Genomic DNA, 18,257 nt, shown 5'->3' on the forward strand with positions numbered 1-18,257 from the left:
CAGGAATAGTATGACTGTCAAGTCAAGTGTAGATTTATACTGGAATCCTAACTCCTATCATGATCCTCACCTTTCCACTGAAGTCAGTAGGAAGCTGGGAATCCTGTTATGCTTTTCATCCTGGGCCAGCATTTCAAAAAATGCTGATCTCTTTCCAAGTTTGTGGAGCTTCTCTTTGCTGCAGCTGACAAGAAACTGAGTCTCCTTTCATTAACACTGGAAAGGCCTGAACACTCTCAAGGTAGAGATAGCAGTGTTTGCACCATTGTTCTCTACTTTAAAATTGCAAAGTCTTTGTTAATTCTGTTTGGGACCTGCTCATATTCTTCATGGGAAGGAAAAAAAAAAGCTTATCCCTTGCAAATGGGTTCCTCCCCTGCTTGCAGCACCCATTGAGCAGCACAGGGTTGTCAAAAGAGAAGTTTCACAGGACCCTCTCAAGCTATAATTTCATTCATAAAATTGATGCACTCAGGAATGGTGGTGGACACTGAGCACAGAAGTCACGGAAGAGTTCATATTTTCGTCACTGAAGCCTTTGATAACTAGAAGAATGCAGCTCTTTGCAGAACGCTGATTATGAATTGTCCCAGGACCCTGTAGCTTCCAAGCCTCAGTGAGGGGCAGCATTCACAGGCATAGGCTAAACCTGTGCCAGGGACTCTCCTAACAGTAGGGCTGCCTGGACTTGTCCTAGCCATTGTTAAATGTACAAGTGTGGATAGACAGCTCACTACTGCTCAGGGTTCCGAGCTGAGAATACATGGGAATGAATCAGGACATCCTGTGATTAAACCATGACTGGGTCTCTTCTTACATCTGTCTTCCACATTTCGCCTCCTTCATATCAAGAATTACAGCAGACTTTAAAAAGAACCACCCTTACAATAGACAGCTTCAAGTCTTTAAAAGGTTGTTACCTGCAATCCTAATTTTGAGACAAAAATCAAATTTTGATTCAGCATTAATGCTCTCTCTAACTGCTGAAGGCAATGGACCTGCTGAACACACTCTTGGAATCGCAGTTACATCAGTGATTTCCATACCACAGGAATTATCACACAGAAGTAGGTTAACAGCTGTGCTCAGATGTGTAGAGGTGTGTGCAAGAATAGTCATAGAAAAATATAAAAATGTCTAAAAAAAATTATGAGGCATATGGGAGAAAGAATAGAGACTGTGGACTTTAGACACTGCAAGGTTAAAAAGATGAAGTCTGTGAAGTGTGGAAAAAAGAAGATATATTATGAAAGTCTACAAAATAATGAGTGAGCCTGAGGATCTTACACAGATCTCTCTATTTATTTCCTACTTGCCCATCTCTTTTGGTCTCCATTCTGCTCCTCCTCTTTCTAGATCTTCCAAATTGCATTTTGTTCTTTTTCCCAATTCCCTTTTCCCTCTTATTTATGTGCCCCTTCACATAATTTTCCTTTATTCTATATACTTCTTCTCATGATAGAAATACTAATACAAAATCTAAGTATTTTCTTAATGTAAATAAATGTAAGCATTATTTTAAAAAAATAAAAATATTATAGTGCACAAAAGTAAAAAGTAACATATTTTAAGTGACTGTCATGAAAAAATCTGCAGAGACAGCCAGCCCTGCTGCTGCAAACTGCTTCAGCAAAGTCTAGGAAGACTTAAGCATAACAACTTCAATTACTATACTGTGGTAATTTAACATAAAATTAAATTTTAACCCTCAAGCATCATCTCATAAGCTAATTCAAAGTGGAATCAAGAAATTTTGAGAATTCTATACTTTCTCTGAAGCAAAAAAAAAACATAGACGTGGAATGTATTCGACTGTATTTTTGACAAAATGCAGTTGCCTACATCCAAGCCAAGTATCTAGATTTTTCTCATTCAACAGGGAGGAAAATATCACTTGGAGGGTGTAATCTGTCTTACTTCAAAGTACATCTTTAAGATAAGCCAGATAAATTGGATCTTAAATGGGTCCATTTGCCCCACTGGCTACAAAAATTGCTAAGGCATCAAATTCAGATGTAGGTACCTGTTCTGGAGATGCGGCATTCACGTTCTCTGAAAACTCCCTTCACCCAGGATTTTTCTCCTGGGAAGCTGAGAAGCCTCAGAGGAAAATCATTATCTCATTTCCTTCTCCTCTGTTTTGCTCATGTGGAATGTGTTAGGAGATTGTTTACCCACAGGTGATTGTTTCATTGGTTTCTGGTGTGAATTGTTTTGACTTCATTGGCCAATCAGGGTCAAACTGTGTCAGGACTCTGGAGAGAGTCATGAGTTTTCATTATTATCTTTTTAGCCTTCTGTAAGTATCCTTTCTGTACTCCTTAGTATAGGTAAATATAGCATTCTTTAATATAATAACATAAAATAATAGATTAGCCTTCTGAGAACATGGAGTCAGATTCATCATGCCTTCCTTTGTCGGAGGGCAATGCAAATACAATATGGAGATAGGTGAGAGCCCAGTGAAGGTATTCTGAAACAGATTATTAAGCATTATAGACATCTGATCTATTTTAGTTTAAGTATTCTTGTGTTTCTGTGTGCTGCTACTGCATCACTTATACAGCAGTTGTGGCCTGAAGCAAAGCCTTATAATGGTATTAGAGAGCTTAAGGAGGCAGATGGGATATGTACATGGATCTGAAATGGTTCTTCTTGGACATGGAGTGCATTTTCAGGCTTTTAAATTATATATTTTTTGGTGAGAGAAGTAAAAAACTGCCATTCTGTTCTCCCTTTCATAGTGTCTCCTAATCTGTCAAAAATCCTTCCAATTATGTGCCAATCCACCGAAAAACATACCAGCTTAAGAAAGGGTTTGCATTATTGTATGAAGTATTGGAGTTGCTGCAATCAAGAGAGCACATCTAAAAAAGAAACTGGAAAGATGCCAGTGTAGCAGACACTGGGTAAATGAGACTCCCTATATGGGAGATATAAGGCAGGCAGCAGACGACATTAAAGGTATTTGTGACTTTCAGAATACTTTTAAAAAGCCATTACTTCCCTCCTAGCAATGTCTGGATTGGACCTGTCCTATCTTTAAATACAGAATTTGCCCGCAGAAAGGTTTCAAAAGAGAAATTATTAAAATTAAAATAGCAACCTAAAACAATTCTTTCCTAAAGAAATACAACCATTTATAGACAGTGTTTGTTATTATGTTATGTTTGTGAGAAGCTTATCTTCAAGCTTCCTTAGTGTCCTAGGCCACTGCAACAATATTATTCTTCCTAGCCACTCATTGAGAAAATAAATGTAAAGTGAGGATTTTAAAGAGGCTAACAGGCAGACTGTTATGCAGAGCTTTTCCCAGTATATGCAGTAAAACATTACTCTTATGTTTATACTCATTACTCAGGTACCTGAAATCAGCTTCCAATCTCTGTCTGTGGCATACCTTTGCTGTGTATACTGGAGAGTATGTTCTCAATGCTTTGGTGTCTCTTAGCTGTTGAGGGATTTTCTGCAGATTGCCTTTAAATTTTATTTTACACTAGTTAAACAGATAATACTCCCAAAATCCTTCAAGGTAACTTAGATCTTTTTTATACTTTAATGATTTACTGGTCTCTGGTTAGTCCTCAGCTTCCTACTGCGGTGGTATGAATTGACACAGCACCCATTAATGGTCAGATCAGCCCAAATATATAACAAAATATCCCTAGTCCTACTGAATTAATTAATTTCTTTATACACATTTTATATGGAAATTCGGTTTATTATTTTGCTGCAATGTTGCTCGTTTCCAATTGATCACAGTCTCTGATTTATGTCTTTGACAAAGTTACAGGTTTTCAGCATAAAGAATCCCAAGAAGAAATGGCCTCAAATTGCTCTGGGGGAGATTTAGATTGTGTATCAGGACAAATTTCTTTGCAGAAAGTACTGTTAACCACTGGAACAGATTGCCCAGGGAGGTGGCAGTCACCATTCCTGGAGGTATCTAGAAAAGGTGTAGGTGTGGCACTTAGGCGCAGGGTTTAGTGCTGGACTTGGCAGTGTCAGGTTAACAGCGGACTTGATGTTTTTAAGGTTTTTTCCAACCTAAAATGTTCTATTCTATTCCATTTGATTCTATCTTGTTAGTTTGTTTTAACTGATTGTTTGAAGAAAATAAGAGATAATAAAATCTCCACCAAAACTAATATTGGACAAAAAACACTCCTAAAGAAAATGAATTTCCCTTCAAAGGGAATTCAGTGTTTAAGGTGAACTTTCATTAATATAGTGGAACACTCCTGAGGAAAGGGCAGCAGGGTGTAAACCTTTGCCCAGTGACTGATGGATGGCATACCTCATAACGCATTGCCTTTCACCTTATCAGGCATTTGTTCAAGAGCAGAAGTCACTTTTTGAGTTACAAGTGGCATCCTACTTTGATCTGGATTTTTTTCCAGAATCTTCAATCAGTGTTTGCTAAAGTCAGCGCATCTTACTTTATAGAGCTTAAAAATACTGCTGGGAAAAATCTGGTGGCTCTTTCACTGCCTTGGGTATTTGTGTAGGTTAACCTGGCTTCCTGCAGAACACAGTTAACTGGCCTCGATCAACACAGAAATTAATCTGACTCAAGATTTTGTGTCACAAAGAGAGGTCTCAGTCTTCAAGCTCTTTCTTGGGCCTTTGCTACTGTTTTTAAAGTACCAAACTAACCCTTTCCTGCTACTTCTCAAACCCTTGATCTCAAAGACAGCGTTCTCAATGGCATTCCACAGTAAATCCTCACACAAAATGGATTCCCCATCAGTGCTTGCTCTGGGCAATGAGAAACTGCTTTAAGATGTTTTTATCACTTGATGGCCAAGCAAACCTGCTACATCTGTGAGCACAAGAACTTCTGGGCAAAGAAAATTTCATACTTGCCAAAAGGTACACATCCCCATCCTTACATACTGTTAACCCCAAGATCTCACTTTACATGTTATTGCCCTTCAGAGATTTGTAATCTCTTCATTCTTCTCAACAAATCCCTTTCTCCTTCCAAACAGCCAACAAAGACTTTGCTGAGAAACCTCTAGCAGAAAATTTACTCAGTAGTAGTAAGTCTTGCTACAAGGCAATGACAATGGGTCCTTAACAGCGTGCTGGCACCCCACAAAGGGTGGGTGGGTCTAGAAGTCAACCTATCTATAGGTATATAACTTAAAACACTGCCACTTGATTATGCATTGGACACATATTTGGACAATTTCTTGTCCAAATTCTGAAAGCTGCCATGAAAAATACCTCCAGTCTCCTGATATTCTTTGAGTTCTTCTGGAGGTGTTCCTTCTTATCTGTCCTAATTTAGGTACAGGAATATTTTTTGTTTTCTCTTTTTTTTTCTTTGATCCTTGCTTTTCAGTAATATGTGACTTTCCATACCTTTTTATCTTTTACTTCTTTATCTTTTTCTCTCCCCTAATTTGTTTTCTCAAGATTTTTTTCTCAGCCCTTCCCATTTCCCTATCTCCTATTTTTTCACCATTTCTCTCTCCTATTCCCCCTTGCTTTAAATTTCTGCAGCGCCCTTTTCTCCATCTTTTCCCACTTCTATTTGCATCATGATTTTCAACCTGCAGAGAAATGCTATCCTCACAGGCTCTGCAGCACCCTTTGATCACCCTCTAGCCTCTGCAAACCTGCTCCTCCAGCAGCTCCAGTTAACCCAGAGAGCCCAACGAGGTTGAGAGGGGCTCCTGTGGCGGCAGGAAGCAGAGCGGGGCTAGCCTTGCCCCGAAAGGTGACGCAGAGGGGGTCACTTTGCCAAAGGAGAGAGATTGGCAAGAAAATATGGTGCCAGCCACATGCTGCCTCATTCATGTTCCCCCAATTAAAGCAGCCTGTAGGGAAAGTAGCATGCCACTGCAGTGCACTGGTGTACTGACCCCTCTGAGTGCTTGTTAGTGCTCACCATACTCAGCGTTTCCTCTCCCTGATTGATAGGACGATATGTGTGTGTATGGCAGAGAGCAGATTCATTACAGCACATTAGCCAGACAGGCAGACAAATGCCCACAGGGGCAGAAAAGCTGTGAGGAATAAATAAAAACTTTATTATTTTTCTAAAACTTCTTTTCCCCAGGCTACAGTGAAGAATACTGGAGGAAGGGGAGAGTGGAGGGAGCCCAGAAAAGAAGGGGAGTTGTGAAAACTGGAAAGAAAGTTTATTAGCAGTCAAAGAAAGGCTTAAAATATTCATTGTTGGATTCAGAGTTTGAATCTCTATTTATATTTTTATTTTTGGTCCCACTGCAAACTAGGAAAGAAAGGTTCAGTGCATCAGATACCAAGTTATCAGAACATTCCTGATGTAACACGTCTGAAATGTCTGAAACCTGGCTGCTCCACTTACTGAAATTTACAATTCTTCAGTTTTAAAAATGAAAAACAAACTAGTACCAGCCTTTATCAACAGCTGCCACCATGTGGTATTTAAAATACCACAGTTACTTTCAAATAGAAAGAAATATGGTGGCATCATCTAATCTAAGTCCAGTGCCAGGTTTGTAGCCTCCACTCAGCAGCTCACAGCTCACAAGAGGTGATGTGGCTGTGAGGCAGCTCTGCAGCCCTGCACACTCTCTGCTAAGGTCAAGGACTAGACAGACTGTGCAGAATTGTCCTGGACACCACAGCCACTGTACCAAACCACTTGTCCATCACCAATCCTTGGAGATGGGGCACCAGAGCACAGTCCAGAACTGTCCCAGGCTTTCAACAACAGTGCATGAAAAAATGTATCCCCAAATGGCTGGTGCCAAAACCTTTTCTGCCAGGCACAGGCTTACCAGGCTGCAGCATCCTCTCTGCCTCTGTCATGAGATGCTGCCTACTCTGACAAGGGGCAAGGAAGCAAACATGGAGCTGCTGGACTCTGTTCTCACTGCCTGCTGGCTGGATCTTAGCCTGTCTGCTGTCTGGAAATACATTGTGGTGCTGAAAGAAAACTCCAGAGACATTCCACTACCCAAGAGGAACATAGAGTGCAAATGTTTTTGCTGAGCTTTAGCGTGTAATAGTCCAGGTCCAGCCCTGGACCATTAGACAGTTGATCCAAAGAGTAATGATTTAAAGGACATGATTTGAAACAGCACAGGGACAAGATTTAGTTAGTTTAATACCTTGGTATTTGCTTGCTTGAGCCCTATTTTTTTTTAGAACATTGTAATTCCAGCAGCTTCATCCTCACCTCTCCCCTGATTTCATTTAGGCACACTCTAAAATGAGCTAAATGTGTTAAAATTAAGAATAGCTTTTGGCAGATAACACAGCATTCTGAAATCTGCTTTGTAAATATCTACTGGTAGTATAGGTACCTCTGAGATTGCTGGAGCTTTGTCTGATGAAAAGTGTGTTCCCATTGGAAAAAATCCATTGAAGGCAGGATACTGTGAAACTGGCATATGACACTGTGAATAATGTGCATGGGCTTCTTCTCGAGGGTGCTTGTCTGGCCACTTTTGATCCTGTAGCTTTCCTCTGAGCTGAAACTGTAGTCCAGTAAGTGCCTGCAGCATTGCTTTATTTCTTCCCTTCCTACTATTCGCAGAGCTGAAAAAATCACTATAAAACACACACACAAAATAGAAGCAGCAATTTAATTTCTTCAACAATGTATATCTACTATTAAAAAAAATAAAAATCAAAACCACAACAAAACTTCAATATAAATCCAAATTGATATTATGTTTATTGGGCACCCATAAGAACACAATCCCTAACACAGTACTGGAAAAAAAAGGAAAAAAAGAAAAAAAGGAAAAAAAAAAGATGAGAAGAAACAGTTGGCATTCAGTTAACAATCATGTTTGGAGGTTTGTGACTGACTTTGTTATTCCAAGGGAAGCCAGGTACCAGGCTCTTGGGATTAGGTACAAAGGCAAGAAAAAAGTGGACACGTATGAATCTCAAAGGTGACTGCTGGGTTAATAAAACAGTCTGTTTTCTGTTCACCCACTCTTCCTCTCAGTGTGCAAGTACATTAAAATATGTCAAAAGGAAAGCCATTTGCTGGGGAAAAATAATTCAGCTAAAAGTCCAAATTTCCAGCTGGTGTGTTGCCTTAGTGTGTGCAAGTGCGCTAACAAAGTGACCCACACATCTCACTGGATGAAAGTTGGTATCCTCATTAAAGTAGAAACAAACACTTGAAAACAGGAACAACTGCCAGTTAAAAAAAGGACCACAATTGAAATGAGAAATCTTCATTTTTCCCCATTCTGTTTCCTACTTGCTCTATAGCAGATACTATATCTATATATTTAAGTAACTGCTTGAAAAATAATGAAAGAAAAACTGATTTTGTATGCAGTAGCCATTCCCATTTGCTGGAGGAATTGCATTGCTAACAACCATCCACATTATCATCGTGTGTTTAGAAGAAGAAATATTTTCACAGTCCAGTTTCTAAACTGCCGCATACAACACAACGGTCGGTTCCTGCAAAGAGTCACCCTTTCAGAAGTGAGTAGCTCTGGGGAAGAAAACCTTATATCAGAATTGCTCACACTAGAAAGTGATTGTAGGATCAACCTCCAACCCTTTAAAATAAAAGCACGTTTATAGTGATATATACTGCCTTTGCCCCAGGAAACACAACGAGACTTGAACCCAATCACTAATTCACTGCAGTGTGAACATTTCATGTAACATGAACTGCATGAGACATCAGATCTTCCTTGGTCCAGGCCCTGACAGAAAACACTGTTAGATAAACAGAAAGCAAAATAAGGGAAGTGGTACACCACAGTGTGAGCAGCCTTTTGTTTGTTGATGACATGATTTTCCCTGGGGGTGAAAAGAAAAAGAAGGAAGAAGTATTCCAAAATCTCTAATGACCTCAGCAGAGTTTATTATGATGAACCACAGAATCCCTTCATGGGTGAGGTTGGAAAGACCTCTGGGGATCATCTAGTCCAACTGCCCCACTCAAAGCAGGATCAGCCCCAGTATGTTGCTCAGGGCTGTGTTGAATTCCAAATATCATCAAGGACAGAGATTACACAGCCTCCCCAAGCAAGCTGTTCCAGTGTTTGATCATGTATGCACTAAAAAAATAATTTTTTATGAGGAATTGAAATTTCACCCATTTCAGTTTGTTCCTATTGCCTCTTGGCTTATCATTGGCCACCACTACGACCCTAGCTCCACCTTTTTTCCTCCCCATCCAGCAGGTGTTTACACACAGGAAGGTCATCCTGAACCTTCTGTTCTCCAGGCTGAAGAATGGGAGCTCTCTCACCCTCTCCCAACTCACAAGTTCCAGCCCTTCAGCATCTTTGTGGCCCCTTGCTGACTCCAGTACATCCCTGTCCCTTTCCTACTAGGCAGCTCAGAACTGGAGCAGCGCTCCAGCTGCAGCCGCTCCAGTGCTGGGAGAAAAAGGATCTCCCTTAATGCAGGCATGCAGTGTGGGTTCTGATGCACCCAAGGAGAGGCTGTTGGACTTTCTTTCTTTGAAGGGGTGTGCTATGGGCTCATAGCCCACCAGAGTCTCCAGGATCTTCTCTGCAGAGCTGCTTCCCAGACAGCCACAGAAAGAACAAGGATCTGGCTTTTCCTTTCAGTGCACCTTCAGTTAAGGCTGTGGTGTTACACACATCACAAAAACTACAGCACAGCTTCTCACAGCAGCCTCTTCTAATGGATACAAGCAAGAGGGAAAGCTGAGGAACAGTCTAGCAAACACATCTGTGCTGATTAAAAATGAAATGAAATTAAGTACTATAACTGCTGATGTCATTCCTTAGCCACAGAGTTCTTCCATACACAGGCTTTTTGATCCATTGTGCCTGCATTATTTACCATCTCTACAGGTACTGCCAGCATGGTCAGCTCCAGACCAAAGCTCAGCAAAAACTGAAGGCTTTCCATGTGCCCAGAGAGTCACCTTGCTCCTGTGCTGGAGCATCAGGCTGCCTTAACCATGGCACCAGCTGGGATTGCTTCCCGGCTGTTCTGCAGTGTGAACCATTTCTCTTCCTCTCCTCCCTGGCTCTCTCTCCTGTTTCGCAAAGACTGCTTCAGTAGTCTCTCCAAAATAGGAGAGAGGGCCAGGGAGGAGAGGAAGAGAAATTTAATACTTGTAAATTTCTGAAATATGAAAAATGAGAAGGTGGCTGCACCTGCCCCTTCCTGGTCACCACAGTCTTATCATGCCTGTTTGGTGGTCACACTTGCATACTAAGAACCTAATCTTGCAGTCCTTTTGCAAACTAAACTCCCCATTGACTGATATGTCTTTGTATTAAAAAATTTACTGGATATGCAGAGCAGCAGTTCTGAACAAAGGAATTTAGTCATTTTTCTTTTAGTTTTCCCTTCCAAAAATGCCCTAAGGCAGTCATCTATTTCAGTCAATGGAAGGCTGAAAATGTTCAATCAAAAAAAAATCTATTTTTGCGCAATAGAAACATAAAAGACATCTAAAAGCTGCAAATATTATTTTTGTACACATTGAGGACCAGATGTCTTCACATTTCATTGACCTTTTTGTTAACTCTTTACTTGCCAACTTTTTGCCTGTAGCTGCTTTTGTCAGTGAAGGAATATGTGTTTATTAAGGAATATATACTTACGATCTTTTAGTTACATTATTGGGGAAAGAGGAGGACAGCTACATATACAAGCATTAAGTATAAAGTACATACAGAAACTTCAAACATTCTTCTATTTATAAAATATTCATTTATCTGTGTAATTTTGCAATTTAAAAATAGAAAAAAAGTTAAAATAATATTTTGAAACTGAAATCCAACCTAACTTACATGGTCTGCACAATATCTTACAAGTAGCCAAACAAAGTAAATAGTAAATCCTATAAATTTCTACAGTAATTTCAAATACAATTTGCTTTATTCAAAAGTGATTAAGTAGTACCAGGAATTTTTTTTAAAAATCATGCAATATCTTTTTCTTTTATTCTTTATAGTTTTGGGCTTTCAAAATTTTCTAGTCAGGCCATCAATTCAAAGAATTCCATTGGAAACAAAAAAAAAATGAAAGTTTTGTTAAAATTAAAGCAACATACAAATTATTTCAAAGCAAAAAGTATCATAAGAATTTTTCATGAAGGTTAGGTTCAAGTGAAAGGTAAAAACGTATGGGCTTGTAAATATTCAGATATAATCCATTATAGTCTTAACTCCAATCTGTAGCAATGGCAACCAAGAAACATGTATTTATGTTGGTGGCAGTTTAGCCCTTGCCACTCCTGGAAAAATAGGTTGATGTTTAAAAATTGGATATACTTTATGTAATGCAAAGTCTAGCTGCTTTTTAATTTTTTTTTTATTTTCATTCCAGTAAAATATAAGATTCAGAAACTCTGAAAAAGAAAAGAAGCATTACACTCTTCAAAGGGCACAAGGAAATAAATAGGATAAGTTCAAATACTAAGTGATGAAAATGATGGGCAAGTTGGCTTTCTTGAGAATTGGAAAGATAGTTCACTAAAACAGATTTTCAGCAATATGGAAAAGGTATATTGGTGCAATAAAAACAGGAATGAGTACTGGTCAGAAATTTGGAGATTTGGAAAAAATACAAATACTGATGCATCACATTATGACTCAGACAAAAGCCCTGCTGTAGAACACTAACACCTAAGAATCACACCTAGAATAATCTAATGAGCAATGCATACCTTTTTGAGCAGCCTACACTTTGAGCAGCAGAAAGATTAATAAAGTGGAAGGAAATTAAATTAAACAGCAAGTATTAATAAGGGACTTATGATCTGACCTATGAAGAAAGCTGAAAGTAATTACATGAGAAATACTTTTAACATGTATATGAACATATATAATTCTAACATATACATGTGCTTTTAACATGTATATTATATATAATAAAATATATAATATACCTAATGAAATATATAACATACATATATTTTAAATATATGTTGAAAATGCCAAGAAAGAAACAAGTATTACAAGAGGAAAATAAGTTATTCTTGTAATTATGGTGATATTAAGAATATGAAGTAGAATATCCCAACAATTCTTTATAGAAAATATGGAAAAACAGGGATATATTTTTCCCAAGGAAAAAAAAAGTAATATAATCCCCACGACTTGATTTGTTTAAATTGAGACTTGGCAAGACATTAGTGAAGTTATTGTACAGTAGGTCATGATCCTGTATTGGCAGGGGATGGACAAAATGACCTAGCAGGTCTTTTCCCTCTCAATCTTCTTTGATTCTAAAAGGCTCTAAGTCAGATGTTTCCATCATTTGTCTACAAGATCAGCAGAGCTAGAGCTACCACAGGGAGACCAGTAAGGGTGAGGGTGAATGTAGACTGGCTAATAAAATATCAGAAGTCCATAAAAGTCAAGAAATTCTTTCTCTTTTATTGTTATAAATACATAAGTATCTTCTTTTCAGGGTTCAGTGTGAATGACTGCACAGAAAACTAAATTTTAAGACATTGAAAAGCAAAATGAAGAGGGATCAGGCTGGAGTAGCAGCAAAGAAAATGTGCAGTCTGCTACCATCAGCTTTTTGAAAATGCAAGTCTCAAAGGTAAGGGAGTAGCAGGATTTCATGCACAAACTTTTTTTCCTGATTACCATTCTCATAGGAACAAATTTTTGAATAAAATCTCCTACCAATAGTTTCATTGATGCCTAGCTGCGCTATCTCCAATTTTTCTTTGCCATTTAATAATATTAGAAAATGATGTTTGAGAAATAACCCAGAACCAAAGAAAGCAATTTCATTTGAGGATATTCAGGAAAAGCCTGGTGACTCTGGTGACAATTTGGGTTTGTTGTAATGAAAGCAGGAGGTGTTTACACACGATAGCAGCCACGGGTTGTGAAGATCTGTTGTGGCCTGGGTCTGTTGGGAACACAGACTCTGAGCACCATCCCTGGGGTTCCCTGAGGGTTCCCACCTCCACTCTAGGTCAGAAATGTGTTCAGCTGTGTTGGGTGTCAGGCTTACAGCATGTGAATGGGACAGCTAAACATTACTGCTTACACCCCCATGAACATTGTGTGTCACCCCGCAGACGTGTCCGGCCTAGTGCACAAGTGTGAAGAGACATAAAGGGCAGCATCAGTAAATCTCCAGCAATGACACTCAGAAATGGGGCTGTCTGTGCGTGTGGCCACCCTATTTTGCCTCTTTCTGAAGCTGAAGAGAAAGCCCTGTGATTTGCTGTTAGCTTCATCTGAGGTCATTATTGCATTCGTATGAGGAAACAGAGAACAGCGTCTCCAGGGAGAGAACATGGAAAGGAGCACATAGGATAAAATAACAAGTCTTTTTTAAGGTAACACCTACCTTTTCTTTTTTCCAATGTATAACAACTAGATATTGTCACCTTTTTACCATTATCTTAATGAAAAATAGCCTATACCCACTTGTATTGTATTGACACTGTTGGTTCTAACTTTTGGCTGTGTTTTTTTGAATGTGTGCATGCACACTCATGTAAGCACAAGCATATTTTGTACCTAAACTAAAATGCATCAGAGCCACCATCAATGTACAATTTAATTTTATTAGCTAATATATCCTTGTGGTGTAATTCTGAGAGTGTTTATGTAACAGAAGTCCCATGGCCTTTTGGAAGGGCATGTGCTCTTCAGTTAGCAAGGGGGTTTGAAAATTCCTCTTCAGTGCATCTTCCTGCCTTCAGAATCAAAGGCAGACTCAAGAACACAAGATATAAAAACCCAATAATTCATTAAATTAATATTTTAACACAATAACAGACATCAGAGACTATAATACAATTAACAGAGAACTTTGAATTATCAGCTCTACATGCCCTCAGCTGTGACAGCATTTTCCAGTTTGGAAGATGTTCTTTACAGTATTTGTCCCAGAGTCCTTAATATTAATCCATTCACCAGACTACCAAAAAAGGCAGTATTTTCTGTTTTTCGAGTCAAAGACCAATCAATTTCTCATCCTGAAAAACAAACTAAATTGTCTTTATTTTCTTTTCTAAAAAAATTCTATTTTCTCTATTTTTTTAATCAATAGTATATCTGCATAATTTTGTAATAATTTGATTAATTACTCCCTGGTATCCTACAGATTAGCAACAATCCACAGTTCATGACTGCAATACCTTGCCTTGCAGCGCTCAAAGTGGAAATTAGAACAGCACATGGCCAATTAGTATGTTCAAATGCTGATTAATACTGTCAATTTTCTTAATGAAAACATTAGGGACTATGAATACTATGTGCAGGCATCTCTTTAAAAATAATGCATTTGCCATAAATCATCAGTCTGGATATTGACACAAAATGCGTAGCTTGATTTGAAAAGTTACTTTTCAGCTTTGTTTATGTGCTGAGATTTAGGTTTCCAGCTCACAGAGCCCAAACCAGATGTAATAATTACCAGCACAATGGCAACCGTTCCGTGTGAGGGCTTCTGGGAGCAGGTGATCCCACTGTGCTGGGTGGTTTGGCACTGGGGAAGGGGCTCCTAATGGATGGATGAGGAAAACAAATTTCATCAGCAATCTGGAGTCAAAATGAACAATGTAACTTTGCAGTTTGGGTGGGGTTGTTTTGTTCCATTTAGATGACCCACTAATCAATACAACTAATTGGGTTCGAAAAAGATAAAATTATGAACTTTTATAGTACAGCCTATAAGGATACGTACTTGAAGAACTGCGTACCTCCAGAACAGAAATCAATACTTTTCATCACCAATGTAAAGAAATAAACACAAAATCCTTTGATTGGTACACTTTCTACTGTGAAGACACAAGAATCCTGTCCACCCCAGACAGATGGAAGAGGTAGCCTCTCTGTCACCCCACATTTGTGCCACCACATTGTGAAGTTCCTGTCCAAAAGAAGCAGCAGGATTAGTTTACATCAAATGCCTGGGACTGTACATGGACTAAAGAAGAGCTCACCTCACAAGGCACACCACTTTGCTGACAGCCTGCAGGCACACTGGGTGTACAGTGGCACCAGCACAGAGGCATCTCAATAGGCACGACTGTGGTATGCTCCTTTCCACTTCCACCCAGAAACTTCAGCACCCACCTCAGGCTGCTTCCTCCTCCAAACTGGGCTTTCTGCAGCCCTTTGGTGTCTCTCCAGTAAGAGCCCTACTACCTCCTAGGCAATGCAAAGCAATGTTCTCCACAATCTTTGATAGAATGTTTGTCTTCCAGATGAAAGAAGAACAAATTCAATTTCCATGGACCCTCTAATGAAAATACACTCTATCCTGTGTGGAATGCAAATTCAGATCAGATATGTTTGACAGTCTCTCCTTATGCAAAGTATATCTAAAACAGTGTTATCAACCCATTGAGTTCAATAATGTACAAAAAGCATGCTATTTCATGAAATAATTTTTAAAAAATCATTGTTTGTGTTTAAGCTTCTTAACTATTAGGGGTTTTTTGGTATCAGAAGAGCCAAAAGCTTTTATTTTTGAAAGACAGAATGTATGAGACACTATTGTATTCATAAAATTTGAGGGAGTGATATATTTAAAAAAAAGCACATAACACTAAAAAAATCTCTCCGTTGTATGTACAATCACACTACTTGTTATTGGCTGCATATCAGAAGAATACATCTGGTTGTATTTTTCCTCCATGTATTAAACTTTTAAGCATTTAAAGAGAAAGCGAAGAGAAAGTAACACATTTGATAAATGGGTATATAAGCTGAAAAAAGCTGCCAATGCCATGAATAGTTATGGCATGATGTCCCAAGGAGGCTTGCACTCTAACACATTAACTGTGACCTTTCTATGGGAAAAAAATACCAGGTCTTCATGATCTACACCTTGAGCTAGCCTTGCAGCAGCCACCCACACAAATTGAGAGCAAGGCATAATCCCGCCAGCCTTACATTTTCTCTGAGCAGTCTGTAACAATGTGTGCAGCAGACCTGTTACCAGAAGCACAGTTGCTACATATTAAATCAGATGAAGAGCACAAAATTCCCTCCACAAACAGTCTGAACACACAAGTGTTCACAGAGAATGTGAATACCTGCTGGCCAGTTTTAAGTTACTGATATTTCTCAACTTTTCAATAGGAGACTTTCCTACTTTTGTGTTCTTCTCCATCTCCCTGTCCCTGTACCAAGGGGAGTCCTGGAAATGAAGATGAAGCATCTCTTTGATATTTCTTTTGTGACCTTCAGCTGGCAAAAGATCAGCTGTGCAAAATTTTTTTCTCAGTCTCTGCAAATATATGCTGCAGCAATGCTTAAAGCAATACAAGAGGCTTGTTGCTATATTTTAATTAATCCCAAGAAATTATATGTAATCTACAACTATTGAATCTAATATTATGATATAAAGATGATGTTTATTATCATCATCATGATCTCCATCATCACTATTATGTTTTACATACATAAGACTTTTCTGATCCTCAGTGTCCTGCTGGGCAAAGGTAAAGTACCATTTTTACCTCATGGTAGCTCAATAGTTTTTCCAATAGAAAACTGGAAGAGGTTTTAATGTTGGCCTGGTGTATTTTGTCCAAAACTTTACTCTCAGATGTGCTTCTTATACAGAAACCTGCTCACAAAAATTTGCCTGGGGCTGGGTCCAGGAAAGAGAACGTTCAAAGCTCACTTCTCAGGACAATTGATCTCTCATAATTCTCTTTCAATCTATGATGTTGTAAAATTATATATGCAGTTGTGCAGCTTCCTCACTAGATAGCTACAATATCTGCAAAAACTATTTAACCTGGGCAAGATTATAAATTATCATTTTTTAACTAGAGAAAGCTGCTTTAAAGGAAGAAAAACCTGATAGTTTTGCCTTCTCCCTGTTTCACAGGGTTTGTTTTTTCCTTCTCAGCTCCAGAAGACTCCTGGAATATGAATAGAAATGCCTATCTCCATGGAGCTGAAAGGACTTAGGGACCATGGACTCCACACATAATTTCTTATCACTCATATTCAAAACAAGGGTTTACATGCAAAGCAAACATTCCAGTTTTAAAACTATAATATGTGTCTGCAAGTCTGAGAGAAAGAGAAACAGAAAAGTGTCTGTAACCTTTTTTCTAATATGAGTTGGAAAAGTATCTTGCAGTAGATTGGAAAGAAATGTAGGCAAACGTCACTTGACTTCTCAGACTGGGTACTTGATATGATACATGCATGGTGGAACTTCTCTCAACTCATCAGCAATCATGAACTGAATCCCAAAGTGCTAGAGAAAAGCATCAAAGCTTCTGCCTCCACATTGTAATAATATTTAAATGAATCCTGAGTCCTAAGATTAGGATTTTAAATCTCCTTGATTAGGCTTTAATAAATGCCACCACAGATGCATAGTTACTACATTTTAGCTACCAATTTGAGTAAGAAATTGGCAGCATAAGGTTAATAACACCAGTTATGAGAATCTTGTGCATTCCTTTTTCTCTCAGTATTTGCCTTCCCTCTGGATCTTTCTCTTCTCACTTATTCTCCCTGAGTAATATTTTTCTGTGCTGGACTTGCAGGGATAACAGGCCAACACTTTTTACTCAGACTGCTCCCTTCTTGTTCTTCTTCTGGGATACAGTTTCTTTTCTCATGACTGCCACAAAATGGGAGTTTGGCCTCCTAAATTACTGGATCTCAATGATAAGGCCATTTACCTTCACATATCAGGGCTCCTCCAAGCAACGTGCTGCCCTTGCCTCACTACACTGTGACTGTCTATTAGATTGCTTCTGGGAAATTTCTGAAAGATTTTCTCCTCTCCTCTTTCACCTTTCAGTCTTTGAGCATGAACCTGCAGGGCTGCACTGCATGGAAGGAATGCACAGAGGGCCCTGAGGACGAGAAGAATTACTCTCAAGGGAAGACTAAATAACATCCCAACCATTCTCTGCTGACAGAACCAGAGATCAGTGCCCCTGGCTTGCCACTTTAGAAGCCTTGGACCTAATTAAGTGATTGATTACATATTCACTGTTGTCATACAAATAAACACCCGGGTTATAATATATATATATATATATATATATATATAAAACACTGCTTCAAGAAATATCAGTTACTGAGTTCTTGGGGATTATTGTATGTTAATTACAGCTGCTACCTTTTTCAGAATCCTATGACTTAGGATCCCCCCTGTTCAACTGTCTCAAGATACCCATACTAATGTGTTTTTCATGTAAACACATTTATAAATGGCCTTTCTCATTTAAGTACAAAGAATTTCCTTCTAAGAAGGTTGCAACCTGTGACACATGACAGCTCTTTAAAGATAAAAGCAGAACTGTGCAATAGGTTATGGGTTTCTCACTCCCATGGATG

General features: G+C 38.8%; 1 protein-coding gene across 1 annotated transcript in view; it reads right to left on the reverse strand.

The window, feature by feature from the left end:
* The window catches only part of TFEC (transcription factor EC), an 86,388-nt gene extending 78,886 nt beyond the window's left edge, over positions 1–7,502 (reverse strand). The window contains exon 1 of the mRNA XM_058022869.1: positions 7,302–7,502. Coding sequence (XP_057878852.1) covers positions 7,302–7,502 — 201 coding nt within the window. The remainder of the gene's footprint in view (positions 1–7,301) is intronic.
* Between the last annotated feature and the right edge of the window lie 10,755 nt (positions 7,503–18,257).

This window comes from Melospiza georgiana, chromosome 4 (genome assembly GCF_028018845.1).
Source record: "Melospiza georgiana isolate bMelGeo1 chromosome 4, bMelGeo1.pri, whole genome shotgun sequence".
Taxonomy (NCBI): Eukaryota; Metazoa; Chordata; class Aves; order Passeriformes; family Passerellidae; genus Melospiza; species Melospiza georgiana.